The following is a 26612-nucleotide window of genomic DNA, read 5'->3' as shown; positions in this document are numbered from 1 at the left end:
CGTGACAGATTTGCTGAAATTTAAGGAAAAAAGATATTGTTCATTACTGATTGAAGAGTAAAACAAGTGGAGTTTCTCATTATCTGAAGTTAGAGAATAAAACCGTAAAACAAAGTATTTAGAAAATTGTAAATGTTTGACAATGTGGACGTGATATTTTTGGTTTATTTTTATTTTTTAACATTTGTTTGCGTGAATTTTTGAATGTATGTATATATTTTCTAATACTAATTTTTACTGTTCTATAATACGACTCCCACATTGGAGTTTCACTGTTGGTTGGGGTCTGTCATATAAATTAAAATCATGCTCTGGTGTGTCTAACTCGTTCACTGACATGTTGGAAAAGTGGTTCGGTAAGTGGTAAGGGGTAGTCACTAGTGTAATTTTTTCTGGTGGGCTGGTCTTGGGAGAGTTTGTGTTTTGTGGTTGTTGCTGTGTTCCTTGCATTAGGGTCTTCATCATTGGACATGTTGAGCGTGCAGTGGGGAATCATGGAAGGCCCCCACCATACCGGGCCGTCAGGTGGGGCAGGCACGGGATTTTGGCCGGTCCCTGTGGTTCCCGGATTGGAGGATGTGGTCGAGGAGGACGACGTTGTGTGATTAGTTAGATGTAGGGTCCACGATAATTGATGATGAATATATAGTTATTTTGCTTGCTCATGTGCTACACAGGTTTCACCGCTTGCACCGGGTACACCAATAATTGGCACACACCCACTACATTACAGGCACACTTATGGTGTATTAGTTAGATTCTTCCATTCTGTACTGCACCACACTAGTGGCCCCTGAAGGTAGTGGCAACTCAATGAAAGGTCCGAAGGACCTGATGGAAAGAGCCTTGCTGTGTAGGGGACCACACGCGCATATAGGTAGGATTTTTGCACACACAAACAGGGGGTGGGAGGAACTGGCAGTTTAGGCCAGTTCAACAGGGGGAGCCACATATTTTTTTATCAAATGCTCAAGTTTAGTTGAGTGACCTGTAAGGTCACTCAAACAGGGGGGTTGTTAGAATAGGCCTCTTTGGCACATGTGATTAGCTAGGTAGTTTGAGCTATGCCGTTATATCGCTGTAACCCTTCTCTTGCTTCATTAGCTTTCTCTTCTCTATGGCACTCTTTGCACATATGTAGAAGTCGCTCTCAGTGAAGACTACAAGGTCACACATTATCACACAGGCTAGGCAGAGTCGCCTCCTTGCAGGAAGTCGGCCCAGAGTAGTACAAGAGCAGGAACCTTGGCACTGGGAGTTAGACCTTCTTCCGCATCTCGCAGAAAGGGCTCCACAGCTGTGCATCGATCATTCTGGCATACATTAAATAGTTAAACTGTGAAGGCTGCCTCTTGGTAATTGCTGTTAGCATAGCGAGCATTAAAGATAAAGAACTGGGAACAAACCTAACAGTTGGCATGATAGGAGTCTTTGATGATGCACTTTACTTTAAACATATGGCACATGATTACTGTATTTTATTTGACTGGACTGGCCGTGAAATTTGCTCTGGTTTTTCTCTTAGAGAGAAAGCTATGAATATGGGTGTGAGAGATGTGTATTAATCCTGTAACATGGACACAGCATCTTAATCCTGTAACATGGACACAGCATGTATGAGTCAAGGTCAGATCTAGTCTGGAATAGACAGGAATCAACGGAATGTTGTTTTTGTGATGTGTAACTGCAGTGCAGGGGTGTCTAGCTCAATCTTTGATCTTGCAAGATTACAATAGACCCCTCAGGCTAGGTTAGATTAGATTAGGCCTAGAAGATATCTGTAGTGTCGTCCAAGGTTGAGCATCTGGGGAAACAGAAAAACAACCAATACATTTTAGAGCATTGCTACTACAATACATAAAGTTAGTCATCACATTATCTCTATCTAACCCCCCATCAAATATAGAAGACGCAGAGGCACACGTAACTGAGAAAAATGACGAAGACGAGCACACGGAACATACAGTATCAAAGAGAATACAAGTACTTCTGTGAAACACCTACCTTGTACAGACGTGTGTGTGTGTGTGTGTGTGTGTGTGTGCGTGTGTGTGTGTGTGTGTGTGTGTGCGCGCGTGTGTGTGTCTGTGTGTGTGTGTGTGTGTGCATGTGCGTTTGTGTGTGCGTGCGTGTGCATGCGTGAGTGAGAGGAAGGGATGGGGTGATGTTCATGTGTGCTCATGTGTATGATGTGGCACTTTGCGGTAACACAGTAAAAAATGTGGCTCTTAGTCTCTGACTGGTGTCATGTAACATGGGGGGTTCCGAAGTGGTGGACCAATTGGCAATGATAACCTGGTTTTTTACATACTCTGTTTTTTTCCCCCCTCCCGCCCCGAGAGGCGAGAGGACGGCCGCAAAGAAGCCCCTCTATTGTATACCGAGGGGCTGGCAGAGGGGTGATTGTTTGATGTGTAACATGAAAAATGTTAAAATTAGTGCTTCCATGTTTTACAGACTGTACACCGTGTTGCGGCTGCACCAAAATGCATCCTATGCGGATTGAGCCATATGAAATTGGCCTGGGTGGTCGGGAGAGCTTATGTGGGAAGCTGTTGTTATCAGGCCGGCTTTAGTTTAGCTTGGCTGGTCCCTGACGGTCTGTATGTAAAAGAGGGAGAGCAGTCCAGCTTGGACCATCTCGGATGGGAAGGATGTGCGGACTTGATGTCCACCGCGACAACTAGAGGGCCCCTGACAACATGTACGGTTCTCATACATGGAGCGGGGAGAACCCACGGCACCATCTGGCCTTTGATACACATGACATGGCGTCAACAGAACGGCGCTCGATGTGTCACTTCGCATTGGCAATGTGGGCGCTGTCTGACGGTGAGCGCTCCTCATCGCTTGCTCCCGGCTGACTTTTACACACACCCAAACACAGGATATGGATTACATCAAGCTATGGAGCTACCCAGAGAAGCCCCAGTGGGGCTTGTCCGGCCTGCACGTCGGGGAGGAGGACGGTGTGTTGGACATTGGACCCTAGATGGGTCTTATGTCCGATGCAGAGAGCCATGCGAGGGTTGCATGGGGCGTCGGGTTCCAGACGGCAGCCGTGTGTATGGAGGGCCTGGCTACGATGATGATCCTCCCCTCGACTCGCCCATCAGCCCCATACGGGCGGCAAGCCCACTGGATGTGGATGCAGCTCCTTCTGGGTCTGAGGACGACAATGAGGCTCGAGACGGAGGATGCGGGAGCGAGGGTGAGCGTGAGAATGAGGAAGCAGACGTCGAAAGTGTGGCCACAGGGGATTCAACACCACCGGTGCTGAGAGTCCTCGCGTTGGAGAACCCCTCTGACGACGACAACGCTTCTGGTCGATTGTCACGCCTGATCAGCGCCCTCGCAGAGATCGCCAGACATGGAGACATGGCAGCGACCTGCCCTACTTCGACGACCGCTGAGATTGTGAATATCTCCAACGGAGACGACGACATGGCTGCTTAGCTCTTGACGTGGGTTGTGGGCAGGAATAATTTATACCTGTATTTCAATCCATGGAGTGGGTGTCATGTAACAGGGGGGGAAGAGATGGTGCAAATGGTAAAATATGGATTGTTCACAGGAATAAATTGGCAGAGCTGAAATTCCAAATTTGTCCAAAAGATGGCGCCAGACCAAAACGTGAGACCAAAAAAGGGGCCAAAATAAGCTAAGCAAGTTAAAATAGAAATAAAACAGGAACACGGTGTCAGAGTGTGAGTCACGCATGGACGCACAAATGTAATTTTTACTTTTTGATTTCTTTGCTTGGCTGAAAATGTCTTCTGTAACAGCTTAAAGCAATATTGTTAGTCAATTCGACCAAGGGACCCGTCACTATGAGAATAGTGGCGTGACATAAATTGTTTGGAGAAGCACAAATGTGATTTTTACTTTTTGATTTCTTTGCTTGGCTAAAAATGTATTCTGTAACCGCTTAAAGCAATATTGTTAGTCAATTCGATCAAGAGACCCGCACTATGAGAATAGTGGCGTGACATAAATTGTTTAAAGAAATAGATCAAAGGTTTGGATTTTTATTTCAGAGTTAATTGAAGCGTAACTTTAAAAAGTTATTCTCATGAAACAGGCAGTGAAGAAAAGGGGAAGTGAAAGGTTTCACCAGGGGCTAGCTGTGCATTTGGTGGAAAGTAATGCGTGGTCAGGGCGGAAACAGCTGCTGAAGGCAACAGGTGTCCAAGCGTGGGAAAACTGGGCACTCATACGCTATAGGAGGCATGGGAAAACTTACCAGTTTTACCCTATAGGAGGCGTGGGAAAACTGACCAGTTTTACCCTATAGGAGGCGTGGGAAAACTGGGCAGTCTTACCCTATAGGGAAGGTATAGAAGAAAGAAAGGGGGGGGGGGACAGAGAAGTCTATAAAAAGTCCTGCAGAGGCAGCTACGGGGCTTTTTCACCCAAGGAGCGCTCATACGTGAAGAAGCCCGAAGGAGTTTCAAGATTTTTTCCAGAGTCCCAGGATCTTTGTGTGAGACGCAGCATCGCTGGTCTGAAATTAACTTCGATTTACTCCAAAAAATTGGACTGGACAACTTTACAGGAGAAACTAGGTGGGGGAAAACGATTTTTATCTATTTTAGCGATAGTGGGGAATAGTCATCGGGCCGCCGGCTCCCTCGAGGCCAGCCTGTTTCTCTAATTTGGATTTTAGAAGTAAGATCGAATTGATCACTCGACTTTGCTTCCACCAAAAATAGCACGCAGCTGGTATCTACCTTTTCCCTCTGAACTGTGTTTTGCAATCAAATTGTTCTGGGATTGAATGATTTTATTAACACGGGTATCAGTGAGTGAAATTGTTCGGTTTCTGGAGTAATTGAGATTTGTAATTCTATTTCATGTTTCTTCAATAAATGTGTTTTGTATATTATTTACTTCGTTGTGCGCTGATTTGTACTGAATGTGCAATCGATGGTTTGGGGTTGATTTGACGATTTGATTAATGTGCGGGGGGTTATTATGGTATAGCATAGGACCGTAATAAATAAAAGTAACATCAGACAATTTTAGAGACTTGAATAACTTTCGTAGTTATTTGAGACACGAGTGAATTTCAGTTTGCTTCGTCTGAATAAATTAACGGAAGTGTTTAAATCGGATTATTGGTTTGGTGTAGAACTGAAAGTAATTTAATTATTTGAAGGGCGCAGGCCCGTTTCCCCTTTTGACGGGCCGCGTAAAAAGTAACTCCGAACATGTAGAATTAAATAACTTTCGTAGATATTTAAGGGAAGAGTGGATTTCGTTAAAAGTGAATTCGTTTGAAATTTTACTTCCTCTAAATAAAATAACGAGGATGGTTAAAATAGATTATTAGAGTTGGTGAAGGATAAAAGTATTTCGATTGTCCGTCGGGCGCGGCCCAGTTCCTAAATTTGTCGGGCCGCGTCAAAAGTTAAACAGGACACGATCGAAAAATAGACTTGCCTTCCAAATTAATTACTGGGCAAATCTAAATAGAGTAAGACATTTTTATTCGTTTTAAGAAAGTTGTTACTCTTTAAAGCAATCAAGTGGGGTGAAGCACTCTGACAGTTAAGTGCTAGATCTACATATAAGAAGTTAGAATTAATAATATAAAGTGCATTAATTTTCTTCTTAAATGCTATTATTGTCACACTTTTATTAATTCGATTCTCTTTAGAACAAACAAGTTGGTCGGCTCGCTGCATGAGCGACCAAGTGGAACGGACCCATATCAACATTTACTTCGGCAAAACTAGTGCTTGGGTGCGCTATACAAACGAATCCCTGAGTTCAGAGACATCTAAAAATATCCGTAACATAATAAGAACTTCAAACATTAGCGGGGAGCCATCAATACAATGCGGTCACTTCGAAGTCTTGCCTCGAATTGAGTTACTCGGCTTGAGCTTCGGGTGACTTGAGAGGGATTGGCGTCGTACAGAAATTAGATTGATTCCGGTGGAGTTAATTTAACTCGGGTGGTTAGATTACGGACGAATCTCCGAACCCGGCTAAGACAAACCCGTTACCGGGAAGCTGGGGGCACCTTATTGAAAGAGGTGCGTTTGACATTTTGGCGCCCAACGAGTAGGAGGGGGGTTGTGATTAAAAGTTTAGAAAATAAAAAAATAAAAAATAAAAGAACATTTTTTTTTTTGCTTTGCTCACAGCTCCAAAACGAACCTGTGTGGAGTTTTTTCAGTTTTTTCTTCCCAGAAACTGTCCTAATTCCGCTCACTGATACAAACAAATGTCAGAACGGCCTTGAGTGACATAAGTGCAGTCTCTTTAAAGAATAGAGTTTCCTAGAAAAGAACCTTGATAGCACGGGAGGATTAGAACTGTATTGTGTCATGGTAAACGGTGACCGTTACCCCTCAGCACATTACTTTAAGCATGAGTAAGGAGGAGTTCCTTCACAGCTTGTACTTGTATGGGGTGCTGAAAGTAATGTTGGTAGTATATGGCAGAACTTGCAAAAGCCAGAGGGGCTGGTACATGGGCACGGATATTGGGTATAAATACAGAAGATGAACCAGTCGACAAGGAGCCTGCAAATGTTTTAGATTTCATGCCAAAACCAAAGCCAAGGAGAAGGCAGACCATTAGGAGACCGACTGAAGAGAGGGCTTTTTATTTTGAAAGATAAAAAGAGAAGGCTTGTCTCCCCTCTTCTTTTTCCTTTTTCTTTCTTAATTTAATTTTATAATAAACCCTCATTTCTCCCTTGCAAGATTTTTGTTGCTGAATTCCTTGTGTGGATTACAATTTTTTTTTGTTCCTGGACACATTGTGGATTACAAAATTTTTTTGTTCCTGGACACATTGTGGATTACAAAATTTTTTTGTTCCCGGACACATTGTGGATTACAAATTTTTTTTGTTCCTGGACACATTGTGGATTACAACATTTTTTTGTTCCTGGACACATTGTGGATTGCAAGATTTTTGTTGCTGAATTCCTTGTGTGGATTACAATTTTTTTTTTGTTCCCGGACGCATCAGAGGATTACAGATTTTTGGCCGCTGAACTCACAGAAGGATTTTTCTTCTTTCCGCCCTTTCCTTTTTTCCGCTTGTTGAGGACTACAATAGAAGCTCACCAGGAGTAGTAAATGTACTTACTCTCCAGGCAGAAGAAAAACGGCAAAGACAATTCTTCTAAGGCTTGTATGGTTCATGATTCTTAACTGTTGGAGACCTTCTGTGACTTACAGGTTCCCAAGAATTGTAAGGCTGAGTGGCTTCGGGCTGATGATTAGTTGTCATTTCCTGTTCGCTACAATAACGTTAGAATTACAATTTGCAATTGAGTGTACCCTTGTTAGAATTTCCTGTCAGTAGATAACCTGGTGGGAAAAAAAGAGAAAAAAAAAGTGCATCCCGCCGTTGAGAGCATCAATAAGCGAGGCGAAAGTTCTCATATTGGTGTTCTGAGTAGAGGCGACGCAAAGGGCGCCGCTGAGTAACTAAGAGCTGTATCGACCCTGTTCCGAGTGCACACGGAAAGGCTTCGAAAGGAGACAGCTCGACCCTACAACTGGAAAAACTGCTATTCATTGAAGAGATGGCTAGCGGTGGAAGGGGACCGGATCCCGAACCTGGTAATCCTATGGAAGGAACCAGAAAGGAGGGGTCTAATCCAGACCCTCTGAGACGACATGAAGAACCAGCATGTGTAATATTGTATGGAGGAGGCTTGGAGAAGTGGCCTCAGAAATGGACTGAGTACATAGTGGGATCAAACCCGTCGATAGAGGCGGAATGCCTCTCGACGCGGATGAAAGAAGTGACTCTGATGAAGGCGGAAGAAACCGCCGAAACATGTCAGGTGAATAACCTAAAACAATTTGTTTGATATAAAAGAAACCAGTGAAGTGGACGAAGTTGTATCCGGCAAATTGCCCTACTCCTGGCTGCGACGGGAGCGGTAGCACCCGACCAGGGGCGACTTACCACCGCTCATTTAGAGCTTGTCCGGTATATGTGGGGAGCCTCGGGGTGTGTCCCACGCCGGGATGTGATGGAAAAGGAAACACCAGATGGGGTCCGGAGCGTCACCGCACCCTCAAGACATGTCCAGTGCTGGCAGAAATGAAGCGCAGAGCCTACGAAACCAGGAAACAAGCCGGTAGCCAAGAGAGCAACATGTCGGAAGATGCGGTAGACACCAGGCCCGAGGAACCAGGGCCGTCTGCATCCGATAGGCCGCTTGAACGTTGGCTCAAGCGGCCTCCTATTATACATTGTGGTCTACAAAATCAGCACCTCAAAAGAAAAAAAGAGGTCGAGCCGCAGTAGAGGAATTGGCTAAGCTGTGGAGTCGGCCAGATTCCCAGGGGGGAGACAACTGAAAAAAAAACAAAAGTGTACATACGTGTATATATGAATGAGTATGCATATAGTTGTGTATGTATACATGTGTATATAGAAGTATGATAACAATGTATTGTTAATGGACTGTGCATAACCAATAACAGAAAGAAAACCAGACGGGGACCGCCGGAAGAGGGACCCAGCCAAAGAGGGGAACGTTTTCTTTGGCACGAGGGAGGAGCCAGGGAAGGAGGAGGGGCTGGAAGACCTCCTATAAAGCCAGGAGAGAAGAACCAGATCTTCATTCAGCCCTGAGGAGTGACCAACCATGAACTTCCCGCGCGGAGCCAAGAGAAGGAGAACAATGACCCTGGAGAGTAGGGGGTCACCAATGACCCTCCCAGGCTACACGGATGATCCCGCTGGTTGCGACCCAGCGGAACCGGCGGTTGGGCTGAGCCCCGGGACCGGGGCTTCCACAGGCAACGATGGGAAGAGCTGGAGGAATCCGGCTTTTGTGGAAGGGGAGCAAGAGATTTATGCAAACCAGGAATGGATAGCTCTGGAGCCAATCTACGCGAACGCAGCTCCCGTGAGAAAGAATCCAGGGCCAAACTTTGAAAGTCGAGGAGCAACTCTATTTGCGGACGGCGGGTATGAGATTCCCAGCACTTCGCCTTTCTACGACGAACCACCGAATCTACCCGACAACCCTCCAATGTATTGGAGCACAATTGAATGGAGACCATCTATTTTTCCTCAGCCGGCGATACCATGGAAGCAGAACCTGGTGATGGATTGGCTGGCGGCTATAATGATTTCAGCCATTTTGACAGGCATCCTACTCAGCTTCACACTTTGGAAGAGCGCAGCCCTCTGTGACCCGATGGAGATGATCAATATCAAGTACGATGGAACGAAGCTCTTCAATCAAACCTGTTGGGCAGTGGACTTTGGAAGCGTCACCGTGAAATGGAATAAATCCATAGCACCAGACATCGCTACCAGACAATATTGGACATCGGTGCTGCGACGACGAGAGAGGATGACCGCCTTGCCACTGGAACCAGGGGCGATTCCGCGCACAGGAGACAAGGAGGAAAGACGGTACAAGACAAAAAGGGAAATAGTGAGTGAAGTAACTCACTTTCCCGACCATTTAAGTCACGTAAATTGGACAGGGCTAATAATGAGTAACATCAGTGCTTGTGATATGAGGTATTTTAAAACGCCAGAGAATTTGGCTAATCTAACGATAAGTTTGATTTGCAAGAACAAACGTGAAGAAAAAATTGTTAAAAGAAATTGGATTTTGAAAGAGGGCGAAGAGCAAGCGGAGTGGTATAGAAATGCTTCGTGTGTCCCGTTGCCCGAATCAAAAGGAGGGTATTGGGAGAAGAGTGGTAAAAGGCCAGATGAATTTTCATTCCTGGCCCCAATGAAGAACTCCACGTGCCGTGGCACTTATCCCGGATGGGAGCCGTGCTGGAGTTGTTTGGATTTGGTTTGCGAAAAAACTCAGGATTATTCAAGTAAGCGTTGCCTTAACCGGGTGGCGAGAAGCCTGCCCGACAGCCAAAAATCACTATTTTTGGACTGTCAGAGAGTTTTTAGTAGGCTAAATGCGTGTTACTTTAACGTGGGACAATTTTGTGAAAATAATTATCATGTGATAATGTGGGCATATAAATTCCAAAAGATGAAGTCCCCTGTCGCAGTGTCAACAAGGGGAGGGAGGAAGTTCAACCCAAATAAGGAACCAGTAGATTTTGAATTCTGGCTAAATAGTTCATTGCCATGGCTATGGCAGGTTGAAAGACGAATTGCTGTGCCCAGCAGTTACCAGGGCAGACACCGGTTGTACCCGTCAGCAAGACACTTATGGGTTCAACGGTTACCCACTCCTGCCGATCTATTGGCGGTAACTCCGGGAGAATTTGACAAAATTGACCAATGTGTAGTGGTGAAAATTTATGCTGGATTGCATGGAAGGGATTGGACAGTTGGAAAGTCACCAAGATGTGACCTGGATGAGATCAAGCGATCCGTCTTGGGCACCAGGTGGGTTCACAACTGTGCCAGTCTCTTAGTAAACAAAACAGTGAAAGGAGTTTTACATGGTCTGAAGTAAACGTTCGGGACCCCGCCAATACATGGTGGGGATTTAATGGGTATGAGATGAAGCAATGGGTTATACCTTGTTTAAACGTAACAACAAATTACTGGGTTCAATACCAATTTATGTCAACAGTATATTCAAAAGAGACTGATATCAAGCCCACAGGAATGTACTCCCCATATATCTATGTGAATCCTCGGCCCTGGGCGATGACTTGTAACACTGAAAAAACAAAATGCCTGATTACCTTAGCTCGTGAACAATGTGTTACACTGCCTAATTGGAAAGAATATTGTTCAGATAAATATCAAGATGAGGGGTACAGGAGTGTGGAAGGAGCTTTGTGGGAGTACGTCTCGCCACAAAAAAGGTGGAGGCGTCAGCCCACTAGAGACCGTGTGCCTTGTAATACCTGGGTACAAAATGAAGGATTGCTTAATCTGAGCAAGCCAGTGTCTATCCGCTATCGACTGCCTGCGCTGATACAGATTGCAGAGGGACGTGGGTTCCGAAAGAGTCTGTGTGAGGGGCGGCAGTTTATAGGTTTTGATTGGATTGGCCCCAATAAGATTTTCAATAATGGAACATGTTTCTCCCCTTCAGAGCATTGGATAAAATGTGGCCATGGAGAGGACATTCATGATTGTACCTGGTATGAGAGAATAGGGTCGGCGCTTCAGTCAGCAACAAGTGCCGCGGTTGAAGCTTTTGGTGATGTCACCGGCGCGTTAGAAGCGGTACTGGGGCCAATCTGGGCGTGGGTGCTAGCAGGGTTTGCTTTGATAGGAATAGCAACGACTCTGTGCATTGCCATAAAAGGAGGTATTAAAAAGATTTTTGTTCGACCCCCGCGATGTGTTGGGGTGTCACTAGCAATGCAAATGACACCCCGCAAGAAAAGGGGGGTCAAAACGTCTTGTTAAAAGGAGAAGTCTGGCAGCCATCGGGCATTCGAGCCTGACAGTTCAGAGACTGGGACTTCAAAAGAAAAGAAAACGAAAAAAAAAGAGGAACTAAAACAAATCATGGCAACCAACAGTTCAAGCGGTTTTTACAACCTGCGAGGGAGACCAGGAGCAATGAGAGTGAGTAACGAAGTTCAATATTGGGTTTTATTCAGTATCTGTGAGGGAACGGACAGTACAGCCAAGTGCGTAGCGACGGACTTTATTGGAGAAGGGGATGATGGGAACAGCTGGCGCTGGAGCGGCGATCGGGCTGGAGAGGACAAACGATTCTGCGGGGGTTCCAAATAGTCAAGCGAGTCCGTATCTTCGGGACTGATGCGCAAAGCAGCATCAAGGGACAGACTGACACTCAGGTCTGCGCTGGCGGCGCTGATATAGCGCTGTCCATGAGCCCGTGGCAGGTGACGGCGATTCCATTGACAGGGGGGCGTGGTCCTGTCGCCGGTGGCACCAGCACGTGACAGAACCTCCCCCACAAGGGACGGCTCCCGACGTCCCCAGGAACCAAAAACAAAAAAAAAACAAAAAAGGAAGGCAATTTCCCGGGCGACCAGGTGGGGGGTCAGCACACCGCCGAAACGTCCGACACCTCGCCAGACGCAGGATCGACGGACGCGGGAGCAGAAGACCCCGGCACCGGCGGGCAAGACCTCCCCTCGTCCCTCCTCGGGCGCCCGCGCCGAGGACCCGGTTGGTCCGGATGGCAGCGATGGAACTCCGTGATGAGCGAACGGTCGAGTATCCAGCGGCTCGGAACCCAGGAGCGGTGCGCGTCGTCATAACCCTCCCAATCCACGAGGTATTGGAGGCCATGACCGCGCCGCCGCGATCGGAGCAGGGAGCGGACAGCGTAAGCCGGGCCCCCATCAACGAGCTGGGGCGTCGGCGGCGGAACGGGCGCCGGCGCCAACGCGCTCTCATGGATGGGCCGCACACGGGACACGTGGAACGTGGGGTGAACCTTCATGGACTCTGGAAGGAGAAGACGGACTGCGGCCGGGCCAATCACCTTCTGAATAGGGAACGGTCCAACAAAGCGGGGCGCCAGTTTGCGGGATCCTGCTCGCAGCGGCAAATCCCGCGTCGAGAGCCACACACGCTGCCCCACTCTGTACTCCGGAGCCGGTGTCCGGTGCTTGTTCGCCTGGCGGGCGTAGCCTGAAACAGAGCGGAGAAGAGTGACCCGGCCCCTCGCCCAGGCGCGATGACAACGGCGGACACAAGCCTGGGCCGACGGGCACGCCGCACCACGCTCCTGGTGGGCGAACAAGGATGGCTGGTACCCGAAGACGCAGTGGAAAGGCGAAAGTCCAGTAGCCGAGCTGGGGAGAGAATTGTGAGCATACTCTACCCAGGGAAGCTGTTGGACCCACCCGCGCTGGTCCCCGGCGGCCATGCATCGGAGAGACCTGCCCAGTTCCTGGTTCAGGCGCTCCGCTTGACCGTTGGACTGAGGGTGAAACCCCGAGGAGAGGCTGGCCGTGGCGCCGAGGAGTCGGCAGAACTCCGTCCAGAAGGTGGAAGCGAATTGAGGTCCTCGGTCTGACACGATGTCTTGTGGGAGACCGTGGTGGCGAAACACCTCCCGCACCATGATGGACGCCGTCTGCTTCGCAGATGGGAGCTTAGGCAGAGGGATGAAATGCGTCATCTTGCTAAAACGGTCCACCACCGTGAGGACCACCGTGTTTCCCTCAGAGGGGGGGAGGCCCGTGACAAAGTCGATCAACAGGTGAGACCAGGGACGCTGGGGGACCGGCAAGGGTTGAAGCAGCCCGGCCGGAGGACGAGTAGACGTCTTGTAGCGGTTACAAATTGAGCAGGCTCTGACGTAATCGCTGGTGTCCACTTGCCAGGTGGGCCACCAGAAACGCTGTGCCACCACGTACCTCGTGCGTGCCGTGCCGGGATGACAGGCCAGGCGTGAGTCGTGCGCCCATTGCAGCACGGACGACCACAGACCTTCAGGGACGAACAGGCGACCCTCCGGGCAGTTGCTGGGGCCGGGTTGATCGCGTGATGCGGCTTCCACTTGGCGTTCGATCTCCCATGTAAGAGCCGCCACCCGAACTGAGCTCGGGAGGATAGTGGGAGGCGGACCCTGTCCCTCCTCCCCCCCAGGAAACAAACGCGACAGGGCGTCCGCCTTCGCGTTACGGGAACCCGGTCTATAGGAAAGAGAGAACTCAAACCGGTCAAAGAACAGAGCCCACCGTGCTTGTCTTGCGTTCAGCCTCTTGGCCGATCGCAGATACTCCAAGTTGCGGTGGTCGGTCCAGACGATGAACGGAGTGGTGGCGCCCTCCAGCCAATGCCGCCACTCCTCCAAGGCCAACTTGACGGCGAGGAGCTCCCGATTCCCGATGTCATAGTTTCGTTCCGAGGCCGACAGACGGCGAGAAAAGAAGGCGCACGGGTGGAGGCGATCGTCTTGGCGGCTACGTTGAGACAACACCGCCCCGACACCCACGTTCGAGGCGTCCACCTCGACCACGAACTGTCTGTCGGGATCGGGAACCCTGAGGATGGGAGCGGATGTGAACCTCCTCTTAAGCTCCTGAAATGCCCGTTCTGCCCGTTCCGTCCATTTGTACGGGGAGGCGGGGCTGGTAAGGGAGGTGAGGGGCGCGGCCACCGTGCTGTATCCACGGATAAAACGGCGATAAAAGTTCGCGAACCCTAAGAACTGTTGCAGTCGCTTGCGTGTTTCGGGAACAGGCCATGACGTGACCGCTTGCACCTTCCCAGGGTCCATCTCGATGGATCCCTCACGCACCACATAGCCGAGGAATTTGACAGAGGAGGCGTGGAACTCGCACTTCTCCGCCTTCACGTAGAGCGAATTCTCAAGGAGACGGCGCAGCACCGCCCGTACATGCTTGATGTGCTCAGGGAGCGAGCGGGAGAAAATGAGGATGTCGTCTAAATAAACGAACACGAATTTGTCTAGCATGTCTCATAGCACGTCGTTAATCAGTGACTGGAAAACCGCTGGGGCGTTGGTGAGCCCAAACGGAACCACCAAGTACTCGTAGTGTCCGCTCGGGGTGTTGAAAGCCGTCTTCCACTCGTCTCCCTCCCGGATGCGGATCAGGTGGTAGGCGTTGCGAAGATCCAGCTTGGTGAAAATGGTGGCTCCCTGAAGGCTCTCGAAGGCGGAAGACAGAAGAGGCAGAGGGTATCGGTTCTTCACAGTGATCTCGTTTATTCCCCGGTAGTCGATACACGGGCGTAGCGTGCCCTCCTTCTTCTTCACGAAGAAAAACCCCGCTCCCGCAGGTGAAGAGGACGGTCGTATGATACCGGCTGCCAGGGACTCCCGGATGTATTCCTCCATAGCCCGGCGCTAAGGAGCGGACAGGGAGTAGACGCGTCCTTTGGGAGGGAAGGTGCCGGGTAACAGCTCGATAGCGCAGTCGTAGGACCGGTGTGGAGGAAGAGAAGTGGCCCTGGCTTTACTAAAAACCTCCTTGAGTTCGTGATAAAACGCTGGGACATTGGGGATGTCGGGACTGTACCTCGGCGGGGCTCTGCTGAGTGGGCTGGTGGCCGCCTTCAGGCACACCTGATGGCAGCGTTCGCTCCACTGCCGAACAACCCCCACCTCCCAGTCCAGCACCGGGTTGTGCTGCCGCAACCAAGGGTGCCCCAGTATGAGCTGCTGTCCTGGGAGGGAAAGAAGAAAAAACTGGATGGTCTCGTGGTGATTGCCCGAGAGCAGTAACTTAATTGGTTCCGTCACGAAAGCCACCTCGCCGATCAGACGGCCATCAATGGCACGTGCGGGAATAGACGGGCTCAGAGGGAGGAAGCCGACACCCCACTTGCGTGCCAGGCTAATGTCCATGATGTTCCCCTCCGCGCCGGAATCCACCAAGGCCGCCACGCTCTGGTCGCCCGCCGCGAGCTGGACGCGTGCCTGTAGCGTGAGCGTGCTGGGGCTGGGAGAGCCGGTGCTGGTCGAGCTCACGCGGATCCCCCGACGCCGCGTGAGCTCCGGCCTCTTTAACGGGCACCCCGCTACCCGATGGCCCCCCTCCCCACAGTAAAAACACAAGCCCAGTGAGGGGCGTCGACGGTGCTCCTCCGAGGGAACCCGAGCCCCTCCCAGATCCATGGGCTCGGCGGGTGGTGTGGTTGGCGGGTCCCCAGCAGATGGAGGAATGTGACCACACGGGTTTCGCGGGGACCTCCTCTCCCGATCGCGCCGCCGCGTCTGGATCCGCCGGTCTACTCGGGCCGCCAAGTCCATCGCGCCCTTCAGGGTTCGCGGGCGATCGTACGCAACCAGTCCATCTTTCATGTACTCAGCGAGTCCGTTTAGGAAGGTGCTAACGAGCGCCGGCGTGTTCCATCCGCTGCTGCCGGCCAACGTCTGGAACTTAAGGGCGTACTCTGCGACCGATCGGCTACCTTGACGCAGCGTCGCCAGTTCCTCGGCGGCGTCCTCGGCGGCGGATCCCAGGTCGAACAGGCGGAGCAATTCCTCCGCGAAGGCGTCGAAGGAATCGCAAGACGGGGCCATCCTTTCATATTCGGCCAGGCCCCACAGCCGCGCCTCGCCCGTGAGGTGGGTTAGGACGAACCCGACCTTGGCTGATTCCGACGAAAACGTGATTGGCTGGAGGCTGAACATTATGCGGCAGTTCGTCACGAATGCCCTCACGTGCTTGGGATCGCCGTTAAACTTCTCGATGTTGCCAAGGCGGGGCTCCGGGACGTCCACGAGCGTGCTGGCCTCGGCAGACGAGCGGTGCGGGGGTACCGTGACAGCCGGGGACGCAGCCACCGACAGTCTCTGGAGGGCTTGGGCCATCTCCTGCTGCTGTAGCTGTTGCTGCTGACCAACCTTGATCAGGTGCCGGATGTCGGCAGACAGGCTGCTGACGGCGGTCTCGGCTCGCTCCAGTCGACTCAATGCCGTCTCGTCGTTCGCTGGCTGCATAGCGTTGGTCAGTCTGTACTGTGAGGGAACGGACAGTACAGCCAAGTGCGTAGCGACGGACTTTATTGGAGAAGGGGATGATGGGAACAGCTGGCGCTGGAGCGGCGATCGGGCTGGAGAGGACAAACGATTCTGCGGGGGTTCCAAATAGTCAAGCGAGTCCGTATCTTCGGGACTGATGCGCAAAGCAGCATCAAGGGACAGACTGACACTCAGGTCTGCGCTGGCGGCGCTGATATAGCGCTGTCCATGAGCCCGTGGCAGGTGACGCCGATTCCATTGACAGGGGGGCGTGGTCCTGTCGCCGGTGGCACCAGCACGTGACAGTATCTGGACGGCCTACTGCTGTTCTTGGTCGTGGGATTTGCAACAACTCACTCGCCCCGTAATTTTGGTCATATCAATGTTCAAAGTTTTGATTTTGAGATTTTTATACACAAGACACACGATGGGTTTGGGTCTTTTTGTAGTCTACATGCATGGCCGAATGTATGTCGACCCAGAGACACCCAGAGGCATCGCCGAAATTGTATTGCTTATTTTGTGGAGTGTTTTAGAAGTGGTGTCAATTTTTGTTTATTATGTTGTTTTCGGGGTTGTCATATTGGAAGCAATGTTAGTAATAGGAATGGCCATGTATGTAATAAGGATGGTAGCCCGACTTGACCAGCATGCCCGCTCCTCAGTCACGTGGAGATGGCGTACGGCCAAACTCGTGCTCTGGTGCATAATATGGGGGTCATTGTCTGTGTTACTTTGGACCGAAGTGGTGGACCAATTGGCAATGATAACCTGGTTTTTTACATACTCTGTTTTTTTCCCCCCTCCCGCCCCGAGAGGCGAGAGGACGGCCGCAAAGAAGCCCCTCTATTGTATACCGAGGGGCTGGCAGAGGGGTGATTGTTTGATGTGTAACATGAAAAATGTTAAAATTAGTGCTTCCATGTTTTACAGACTGTACACCGTGTTGCGGCTGCACCAAAATGCATCCTATGCGGATTGAGCCATATGAAATTGGCCTGGGTGGTCGGGAGAGCTTATGTGGGAAGCTGTTGTTATCAGGCCGGCTTTAGTTTAGCTTGGCTGGTCCCTGACGGTCTGTATGTAAAAGAGGGAGAGCAGTCCAGCTTGGACCATCTCGGATGGGAAGGATGTGCGGACTTGATGTCCACCGCGACAACTAGAGGGCCCCTGACAACATGTACGGTTCTCATACATGGAGCGGGGAGAACCCACGGCACCATCTGGCCTTTGATACACATGACATGGCGTCAACAGAACGGCGCTCGATGTGTCACTTCGCATTGGCAATGTGGGCGCTGTCTGACGGTGAGCGCTCCTCATCGCTTGCTCCCGGCTGACTTTTACACACACCCAAACACAGGATATGGATTACATCAAGCTATGGAGCTACCCAGAGAAGCCCCAGTGGGGCTTGTCCGGCCTGCACGTCGGGGAGGAGGACGGTGTGTTGGACATTGGACCCTAGATGGGTCTTATGTCCGATGCAGAGAGCCATGCGAGGGTTGCATGGGGCGTCGGGTTCCAGACGGCAGCCGTGTGTATGGAGGGCCTGGCTACGATGATGATCCTCCCCTCGACTCGCCCATCAGCCCCATACGGGCGGCAAGCCCACTGGATGTGGATGCAGCTCCTTCTGGGTCTGAGGACGACAATGAGGCTCGAGACGGAGGATGCGGGAGCGAGGGTGAGCGTGAGAATGAGGAAGCAGACGTCGAAAGTGTGGCCACAGGGGATTCAACACCACCGGTGCTGAGAGTCCTCGCGTTGGAGAACCCCTCTGACGACGACAACGCTTCTGGTCGATTGTCACGCCTGATCAGCGCCCTCGCAGAGATCGCCAGACATGGAGACATGGCAGCGACCTGCCCTACTTCGACGACCGCTGAGATTGTGAATATCTCCAACGGAGACGACGACATGGCTGCTTAGCTCTTGACGTGGGTTGTGGGCAGGAATAATTTATACCTGTATTTCAATCCATGGAGTGGGTGTCATGTAACAGGGGGGGAAGAGATGGTGCAAATGGTAAAATATGGATTGTTCACAGGAATAAATTGGCAGAGCTGAAATTCCAAATTTCTCCAACAGATGGCGCCAGACCAAAACGTGAGCCCCAAAAAGGGGCCAAAATAAGCTAAGCAAGTTAAAATAGAAATGAAACAGGAACCCGGTGTCAGAGTGTGAGTCACGCATGGACGCACAAATGTAATTCTTACTTTTTGATTTCTTTGCTTGGCTGAAAATGTCTTCTGTAACAGCTTAAAGCAATATTGTTAGTCAATTCGACCAAGGGACCCGTCACTATGAGAATAGTGGCGTGACATAAATTGTTAGGAGAAGCACAAATGTGATTTTTACTTTTTGATTTCTTTGCTTGGCTAAAAATGTATTCTGTAACCGCTTAAAGCAATATTGTTAGTGTGGTATATGGTTTTAGTTGCTTCGCTGGTCTCCAAAAAACACTCGGTGGTCAGTGGCTGTTTCCAGACAAATAAGCACTTCAGGGACCACGGCTGATTGGGAAAAGATTTTATTCAACCGATGTCAGAGTGAAGTCTTTCCACAAAGTTGAGTGGCCCAAGGCATGGATGTAAACCCCCCCCCCCCCCAAAAAAAAGGGGGAGCGAGCGAACCCGCGCTAGAGCGAGCCCTGGAACCCACCCCCCCTCTTGTCAGACCCGTCGCTTTTATACCTGACAAGAAGCTGATGTCACGGCTTTGGGTAACAGCTGTAGTTTTCAATCTACTAGTTTACTTCAGTCCTAAAAAGGAGATCTTGACCAGCGCTGTTGGTGATGGACGACAACAGCCACTTTACCTTATTATAGGATTGCACACATGGTATTGATGGCTCACAGTCGAGAAGACCTAGCTAGGAAGCTAGCAGCATGGAAGACCTGCCTGGAAGTGAAAGGAATGAAGGTGAATGCGGCAAAATCAAAGGTCATGGTCGGTGGTGCTGGCCTGGGAGTGGTACCACAGTCAGGAGCATGGCCATGTGGAGTTTGCGGGAAGGGGGTGCAAGCTAACTCTATCCGGTGCAAGGGTTGTCAGAGATGGGTACACCGGAGATGCAGCGGAGTAAAAGGCAGCCTACTAGCTGCAAGTGAGACCTTCAAATGCAAGCGGTGCAGGGGAGAAGTCGCCCAAGCAGACCCAGCTGAGCAAGAGGGGCTCATAGGAGATGGGGAGATGTACGAGGTGGTGGACAGCTTCTGCTACCTTGGAGACATGCTTAACGCTGATGGTGGGGTGGACCTAGCAGTGACTGCAAGGGTGAGAAGCGGGTGGAAGAAATTCAGGGAACTCATGCCCTTCTTAACATCTAAGGCCCCATCCCTGAAGATGAGAGGCCAAGTGTACTCCGCCTGCGTCAGAAGTAGTATGACGTACGGAAGTGAGGCATGGGCCCTGAAAACAGAACACGAAGAAAAACTAAACAGAGCAGAAATGAGGATGATCAGATGGATGTGTGGTGTGTCAATGAGGGAGAAAAATCCCAGTGCAGAGCTGAGAAAGAAGATGGGAGTGGAGGCCATAGTGGATGTGGTGAGGAGAGGCAGACTGTGATGGTACGGACATGTAGTGAGGAAGGACGAGAACGACTGGGTGAAGAAAGTTATGTCGTATAACGTAGAGGAAACAAGACCCAGTGGCCGACCTAAAAAGACCTGGCAGACGACCGTGTCAGCCGACATGAAGGCACTCGGCATCAACCACGAGATGGCCATGGACCGTTCCCGGTGGAAGAAAGCCATATCAAGAACCCAGTCCAACCCAGCGGCGCCTGGAAAACGGACTTTAAACCGATGATGATGATGACACATTGCTGCAACTGAATTCTCCCTGGTCACGGACAACTGGCCCTTCTATCTTCTACTAAGTACTTATACACTACTGAAACTAAAGCTTCTCTGTACAGCAAATATAGTTTGATAGTCTTACTGCTACTAGTGGATCATCTAGTGCAACATACAGATACGCATAAAGTTCAAAATTCACTTCATTCCCCCCTTTGGGACGTTACAAATGTCCCGAAAACAGTTTAACAAAAGATGACATCAGTAAACAACCAAAAAATCTTCTCCCAACCAAATTTTCTATGGTCACGTCTACAATTTGGCCTATACCTGCACAGCCTAAATTATGCTCGAGGCATGCTACTTAAGGTTATTTTAAGTAGGAAAACTCAAACTATTTATTTAGCCAATTTCTCCGACAACAATCTGAGGCCTCTCAGGAACCACGAGTAAAGAAAATTGAAGTCCACATTATACCGACGACGGTACCACCCCCCTTAGGTAATACCCTTACAACGGTGACAAATTGCGAAGTAACAAATTTGGCGTGGCCCGTTAGAAGCACCAAAAAGCTGCCGGGCCTTCCTCAAGAAAAAACCTCGCCAGTCTAATGGCAAGGAAAAAGAGGAAGGCCCTTTCTACCATCCCCAGTGGTTCCCTTCCCCTGGTGTCGACCAGGTGTAAGGAGCCCTGGCACATTACAATCCACAAAACAGTATGGAAATGAAATGACATATCCACCGACCGCTAAACAGTCAAACTGCATTAACATGATGTTAATATGTGATGAATTAAAGTAATGCAGCATGTGGTCATTTGATAAAGTAATGAAGGACATAGTATTGACGCAATATCACAGCATACTGCAAAGTTGAAACGCTCTTAGTTTTGCCCCCCCTTGCATATGTATGTTTCTGTCGATGCAAAGTCCAGTCCACTGAATGCTCAGTATGCCCAGGGCCTGCTGTCCATCCAAGATCTTTATGTCCACTTCACCGTCCTCAGAGTCTCCTCCCAGGCCCCGGTCAGCGTCCAGGAGTTCTGCGATAATTGGTAGCTACTGCCAGTATTGAACAATGACAACAGCACAAAACCTTGAGTTGCAATGAAAAAAGCAGCAATGCCCAGCGTAGGCCGGAAGTCCTCCTTGCCCCCCTTTGGTCACCCCTAGTAAACGACATCTCCATAAGCAGTCGTCCGCAAACAAATCCTTCTCCTCTGGGGTTGTTTGGGGCACGGGGACGATTGATGGCCATCGTCTCATCGAAGTACTCAATAGAACCTCCGAGCGTTCCCGGCATCTACTCCTATGATCCAGAGGCCCACGTGATCCTTAAAACACACAAACAAACAAACAAACAAACAAACAAACAAACAAACAAACAAACAAACAAACAAACAAACAAACAAACAAACAAACTCTCCCCCCAGGAGTTATGAATTATCCCCCTTATTCCTCGTCTTGCTGTCAGTCTCGCAAGATTTTTCCTGTAGCAGAGTAACTGCTAGCCATTCAAGTTAGCCTTTCCTGCTGCAGCTGTCACTGTCTGAAGTCCTGTCAATCACGTCTCGGCAATCACTCTTTCCCAGTCCAAATACTAATTTTCTCTCCAAATTTCCTCTTTGATTTAGTTTTTTTCTCAATATCGTCAAATTGGTACCAGTCTCGTCAGTTTTGTCCAACCAATTTGTGTATGTACCTTATCTTCGTCGAAATGTGTTCTTAAATACTTTCCCTTTAATAGCAGCTTTAATGCATTCATATGTTAAGAAATTTTCCCTATTCCTTGTTTCTGATCCAGTTTCCTATTTTATTTAATTACCTTCCAAACATTTGTTGTCTATTGTGCTGCAGTCTAATCCCTATTGGCTGTATGAGTTGTCGTCATTCATGCTTTTCCGTTGATAGACCTTAACCCTTACTGTCGCTAGATTGTTACCACGCTTTGCTTCCATTCCAGATTGTTATCTCCCATTAACTTTGCTTTCGAGATGCTTCTTCTGCTCCTTCCATCACTGCCTGTTGAATTCTGGCACGTCCTGTTAAAGCCTCAAAAACAAGTGATTCCAAAAAAAAACATTGAATGTCACAATTAAATTTTATGTCTACTTACTCATTCAAACGTAACCCCACCCCCCTTTGACACATTCACCCAATGTGTCATTAGGCATCCAAAAAGGAACCGGCAAATGTCCTACCACATCATCATATGTCTTGCAGCCAGTCCTGTCGAACCTTGCACTCATCCAGGATCGTCATCCCCAAGTTCCTGAAAATTGACTGTGCACCTCACACTCGGCAATACCAACAACGGACACTTGTACTCACAAAACTACACAGGCATCGAGTATCTACTAAATGAAAATAGACACACAATGAATCATGGCGCACGGGGATTTCGTCCTGAAAATCATCAATCATCATAAAAAATCAAAAGGGTTAGGGTTAACATTTTCACGTGAATTCAACATAAACTTTCCAAGACTGCAATCGACAGCCTGCAAAAGTAATACAAGTTATAAAACAACCAGCAATCTGCTCCTCGGCTGGCGGTTGATGCTGCAATAAGTCAAGTGACACACAGAAACAAAGCCAAGCTCGCACTTGCCACAAGCAAGCTTAAGTTTCAAATGTATGCTTGTCATCTACATAGTCTGTCACCCTGTCGGGTGAGTCCAGGTTTGTCATGTCATATCGTCCATCGTCCTAATGTTTGATATTAGTCCTGTCTTGTCCATCCGTGTTGCTGAATTCGGCCTTCTCCATGAACTATTTTGCTGTTCATGGTGCCTCAGATTAACCATCAGCTGTCAGTCATCACTCTTGGGTGTTCCCGTCTCAGGTGAGAGGAATCTTACCCTCAACTGTGACCCTTTCATACCAACTCCAAAATACTTTGGCCTTTCACACTGCTCCCGACACACACTCATTCCTAACCGCACAAATGCCACTCCATTTGTTTCTATCACTCATACCACAACAAACAAATTTAGTATGTGTAAGTGAGCAGGCAATCAGTGAATACTAACCGTAACCCTTCATTTCCGGATGTTCTTCCCAAATAAATATTTCCTACATTCGTACCTCACCTTTACCGTAAAATTGCCAAATAAATGCCTAAAAAATTCAGTCATTTCCACTGTTGAGCATGTTCATAGGTGAGCATGGGGAACGAAGCAGCCTCAGCTGGTCCCTAAATAATTTTGTCCTAATCCATCGTTCTGATAGAGCAGCCGGGTAAAGATACTCCAACAGTCTACTCCACCACGTTATTTTCACTTTGCCATATTAAGGCATTTGTTATTCGAGTCCTATCACATTTGTCATCGCGTTCACTATCACTTGGTGTGACTCTTAGTATTAGTAGTAGCAGTATTATTCTTAACTGTCAAAAGTTTCATGACTGTTATTCCTTGAGTTTATCGGACTTGTTTGACACCAGAATTTCCCTGTGAGGTGTGATTAACTTCTAATTTATTAATTAGCTCCATTGAACAATCTAATCACCTCTTGACTGCATCCTAGTGGGTCCTAATGCCCTATTTTCCCTTCTCCAAAGTGTCAATGACTAAATGTCTAATCGTTAAGCTGGATGGGCTAAATGTGATTCTACTCTTATTTCTTACAGTGTTAGCCTATCTGTTTTATCCAAATTTAATCTCTGACTATGATGCTTTTCCTTTTTCTGTAACACTACACATTTTGCTCCTTATTTCTTTATACGTCTTTATTTATCAAGACTCCTCAGTGGTGTCAAACTCAGTGCCCAAGCAAGCTTCCCTCCACTCTGACCCAACCTCCACCAGTTTTGATAACGTCTCAGCAGCTTGATGCATCTTTCAGGTCTCATGTGTCTTTCGCCGCACCTCATTGTCAAGTTGTTGTCTTTGGTTGTAGTCTCAGAGTCAACTCATCTCTCACTCTTGGATGAGTCCATTTTCAACTGAGTCCATTCTCATCTTATAAGTTCCTTCACTCTTCGTAATTTGCCTCCGAGGATGTCGTTCTCAGAGCGTTGTGCTCCCCCCAGCACAAATATAGTGCTGCCATTCACTCGTGCAATCCCCAAAACGTTTTGTTACTGTTCCCTTTTTATTTATTGTTTTTTTTTTATTTATTTATTTTTTCAGTTTTTATTTTACTTTTCTTCCGCTGTCTCTATTTGGGGCCACTCCCCCTTCAAAAGTCGCATTATGACGGCTTTTGACTAGGAGAGACAACTTTCCCTGGAGCCCGCCGTGGCCCCATCAGATCCGTTTAACTGCCCTCCGTGTGGGGGACAACGCTCCCTCTCCCCCCTTCCAAGAGCGAGCATGCTGCGGCGACTTTGAGTGCAAGCAACTCACCTCAATACAGGTCGTCGGCCGGCTGCTGGATGCTCGCGGAGAGAGCGGACGAGAAGGTCCCCTGGAGAACACAAATCCTGTTCGTGACGCCAAAAATGTGGTATATGGTTTTAGTTGCTTCGCTGGTCTCCAAAAAACACTCGGTGGTCGGTGGCTGTTTCCAGACAAATAAGAACTTCAGGGACCACGGCTGATTGGGAAAAGATTTTATTCAACCGATGTCAGAGTGTAGTCTTTCCACAAAGTTGAGTGGCCCAAGGCATGGATGTAAAAAAGCCCCCCCCCCCCCAAAAAAAAAAAGGGGGAGCGAGCGAGAGCGAGCGAACCCGCGCTAGAGCGAGCCCTGGAACCCAACCCCCCTCTTGTCAGACCCGTCGCTTTTATACCTGACAAGAAGCTGATGTCACGGCTTTGGGTAACAGCTGTAGTTTTCAATCTACTAGTTTACTTCAGTCCTAAAAAGGAGATCTTGACCAGCGCTGTTGGTGATGGACGACAACAGCCACTTTACCTTATTATAGGATTGCACACATTGCTGCAACTGAATTCTCCCTGGTCACGGACAACTGGCCCTTCTATCTTCTACTAAGTACTTATACACTACTGAAACTAAAGCTTCTCTGTACAGCAAATATAGTTTGATAGTCTTACTGCTACTAGTGGATCATCTAGTGCAACATACAGATACGCATAAAGTTCAAAATTCACTTCATTAGTCAATTCGATCAAGAGACCCGTCACTATGAGAATAGTGGCGTGACATAAATTGTTTGGAGAAGCACAAATGTGATTTTTACTTTTTGATTTCTTTGCTTGGCTAAAAATGTATTCTGTAACCGCTTAAAGCAATATAGCTAGTCAATTCGATCAAGAGACCCGTCACTATGAGAATAGTGGCGTGGCATAAATTGTTTAAAGAAATAGATCAAAAGTTTGGATTTTTATTTCAGAGTTAATTGAAGCGTAACTTTAAAAAGTTATTCTCATGAAACAGGAAGTGAAGAAAAGGGGAAGTGAAAGGTTTTACCAGGGGCTAGCTGTGCATTTGGTGGAAAGTAATGCGTGGTCAGGGCGGAAACAGCTGCTGAAGGCAACAGGTGTCCAAGCGTGGGAAAACTGGGCACTCATACCCTATAGGAGGCGTGGGAAAACTGACCAGTTTTACCCTATAGGAGGCGTGGGAAAACTGACCAGTTTTATTCTATAGGAGGCGTGGGAAAACTGGGCAGTCTTACCCTATAGGGAAGGTATAGAAGAAAGAAAGGGGGGGGGGGGACAGAGAAGTCTATAAAAAGTCCTGCAGGGGCAGCTACGGGGCTTTTTCCCCCAAGGAGCGCTCATACGTGAAGAAGCCCGAAGGAGTTTCAAGACTTTTTCCAGAGTCTCGGGATCTTTGTGTGAGACGCAGGATCGCTGGTCTGAAATTAACTTGGATTTACTCCAATAAATTGGACTGGACAACTTTACAGGAGAAACTAGGCGAGGGAAAACGACTTTTATGTATTTTAGCGAGAGTGGGGAATAGTCATCGGGCCGCCGGCTCCCTCGAGGCCAGCCTGTTTCTCTAATTTGGATTTTAGAAGTAAGATCGAATTGATCACTCGACTTTGCTTCCACCAAAAATAGCACGCAGCTGGTATCTACCTTTTCCCTCTTTCATGAACTGTGTTTTGCAATCGAATTGTTCTGGGATTGAATGATTTTATTAACACGGGTATCAGTGAGTGAAATTGTTCGGTTTCTGGAGTAATTGAGACTTGTAATTCTATTTCATGTTTCTTCAATAAATGTGTTTTGTATATTATTTACTTCGTTGTGCGCTGATTTGTACTGAATGTGCAATCGATGGTTTGGGGTTGATTTGACGATTTGATTAATGTGCGGGGGGTTATTATGGTATAGCATAGGACCGTAATAAATAAAAGTAACATCAGACAATTTTAGAGAATTGAATAACTTTCAATAACTTTCGGGCGGCTCGGTGGCGCACTGGGTAGCACGTCCGCCTCACAGTTAGGAGGGTGCGGGTTCGATTCCACCTCCGGCCCTCCCTGTGCGGAGTTTGCATGTTCTCCCCGAGCCCGCGTGGGTTTTCTCCGGGCACTCCGGTT

General features: G+C 48.7%; 1 protein-coding gene across 1 annotated transcript in view; it reads left to right on the top strand.

The window, feature by feature from the left end:
* Positions 1-23303: 23303 nt before the first annotated feature.
* The window catches only part of LOC137840372 (uncharacterized), a 33477-nt gene continuing 30168 nt past the window's right edge, over positions 23304-26612 (top strand). The window contains exon 1 of the mRNA XM_068651095.1: positions 23304-23313. Coding sequence (XP_068507196.1) covers positions 23304-23313 — 10 coding nt within the window. The remainder of the gene's footprint in view (positions 23314-26612) is intronic.

Source organism: Syngnathus scovelli, chromosome 6, assembly GCF_024217435.2.
Source record: "Syngnathus scovelli strain Florida chromosome 6, RoL_Ssco_1.2, whole genome shotgun sequence".
NCBI lineage: Eukaryota > Metazoa > Chordata > Actinopteri > Syngnathiformes > Syngnathidae > Syngnathus > Syngnathus scovelli.
Note: the sequence above shows the minus strand (reverse complement) of the source record. Positions and strands in the feature narration are given on the sequence as shown.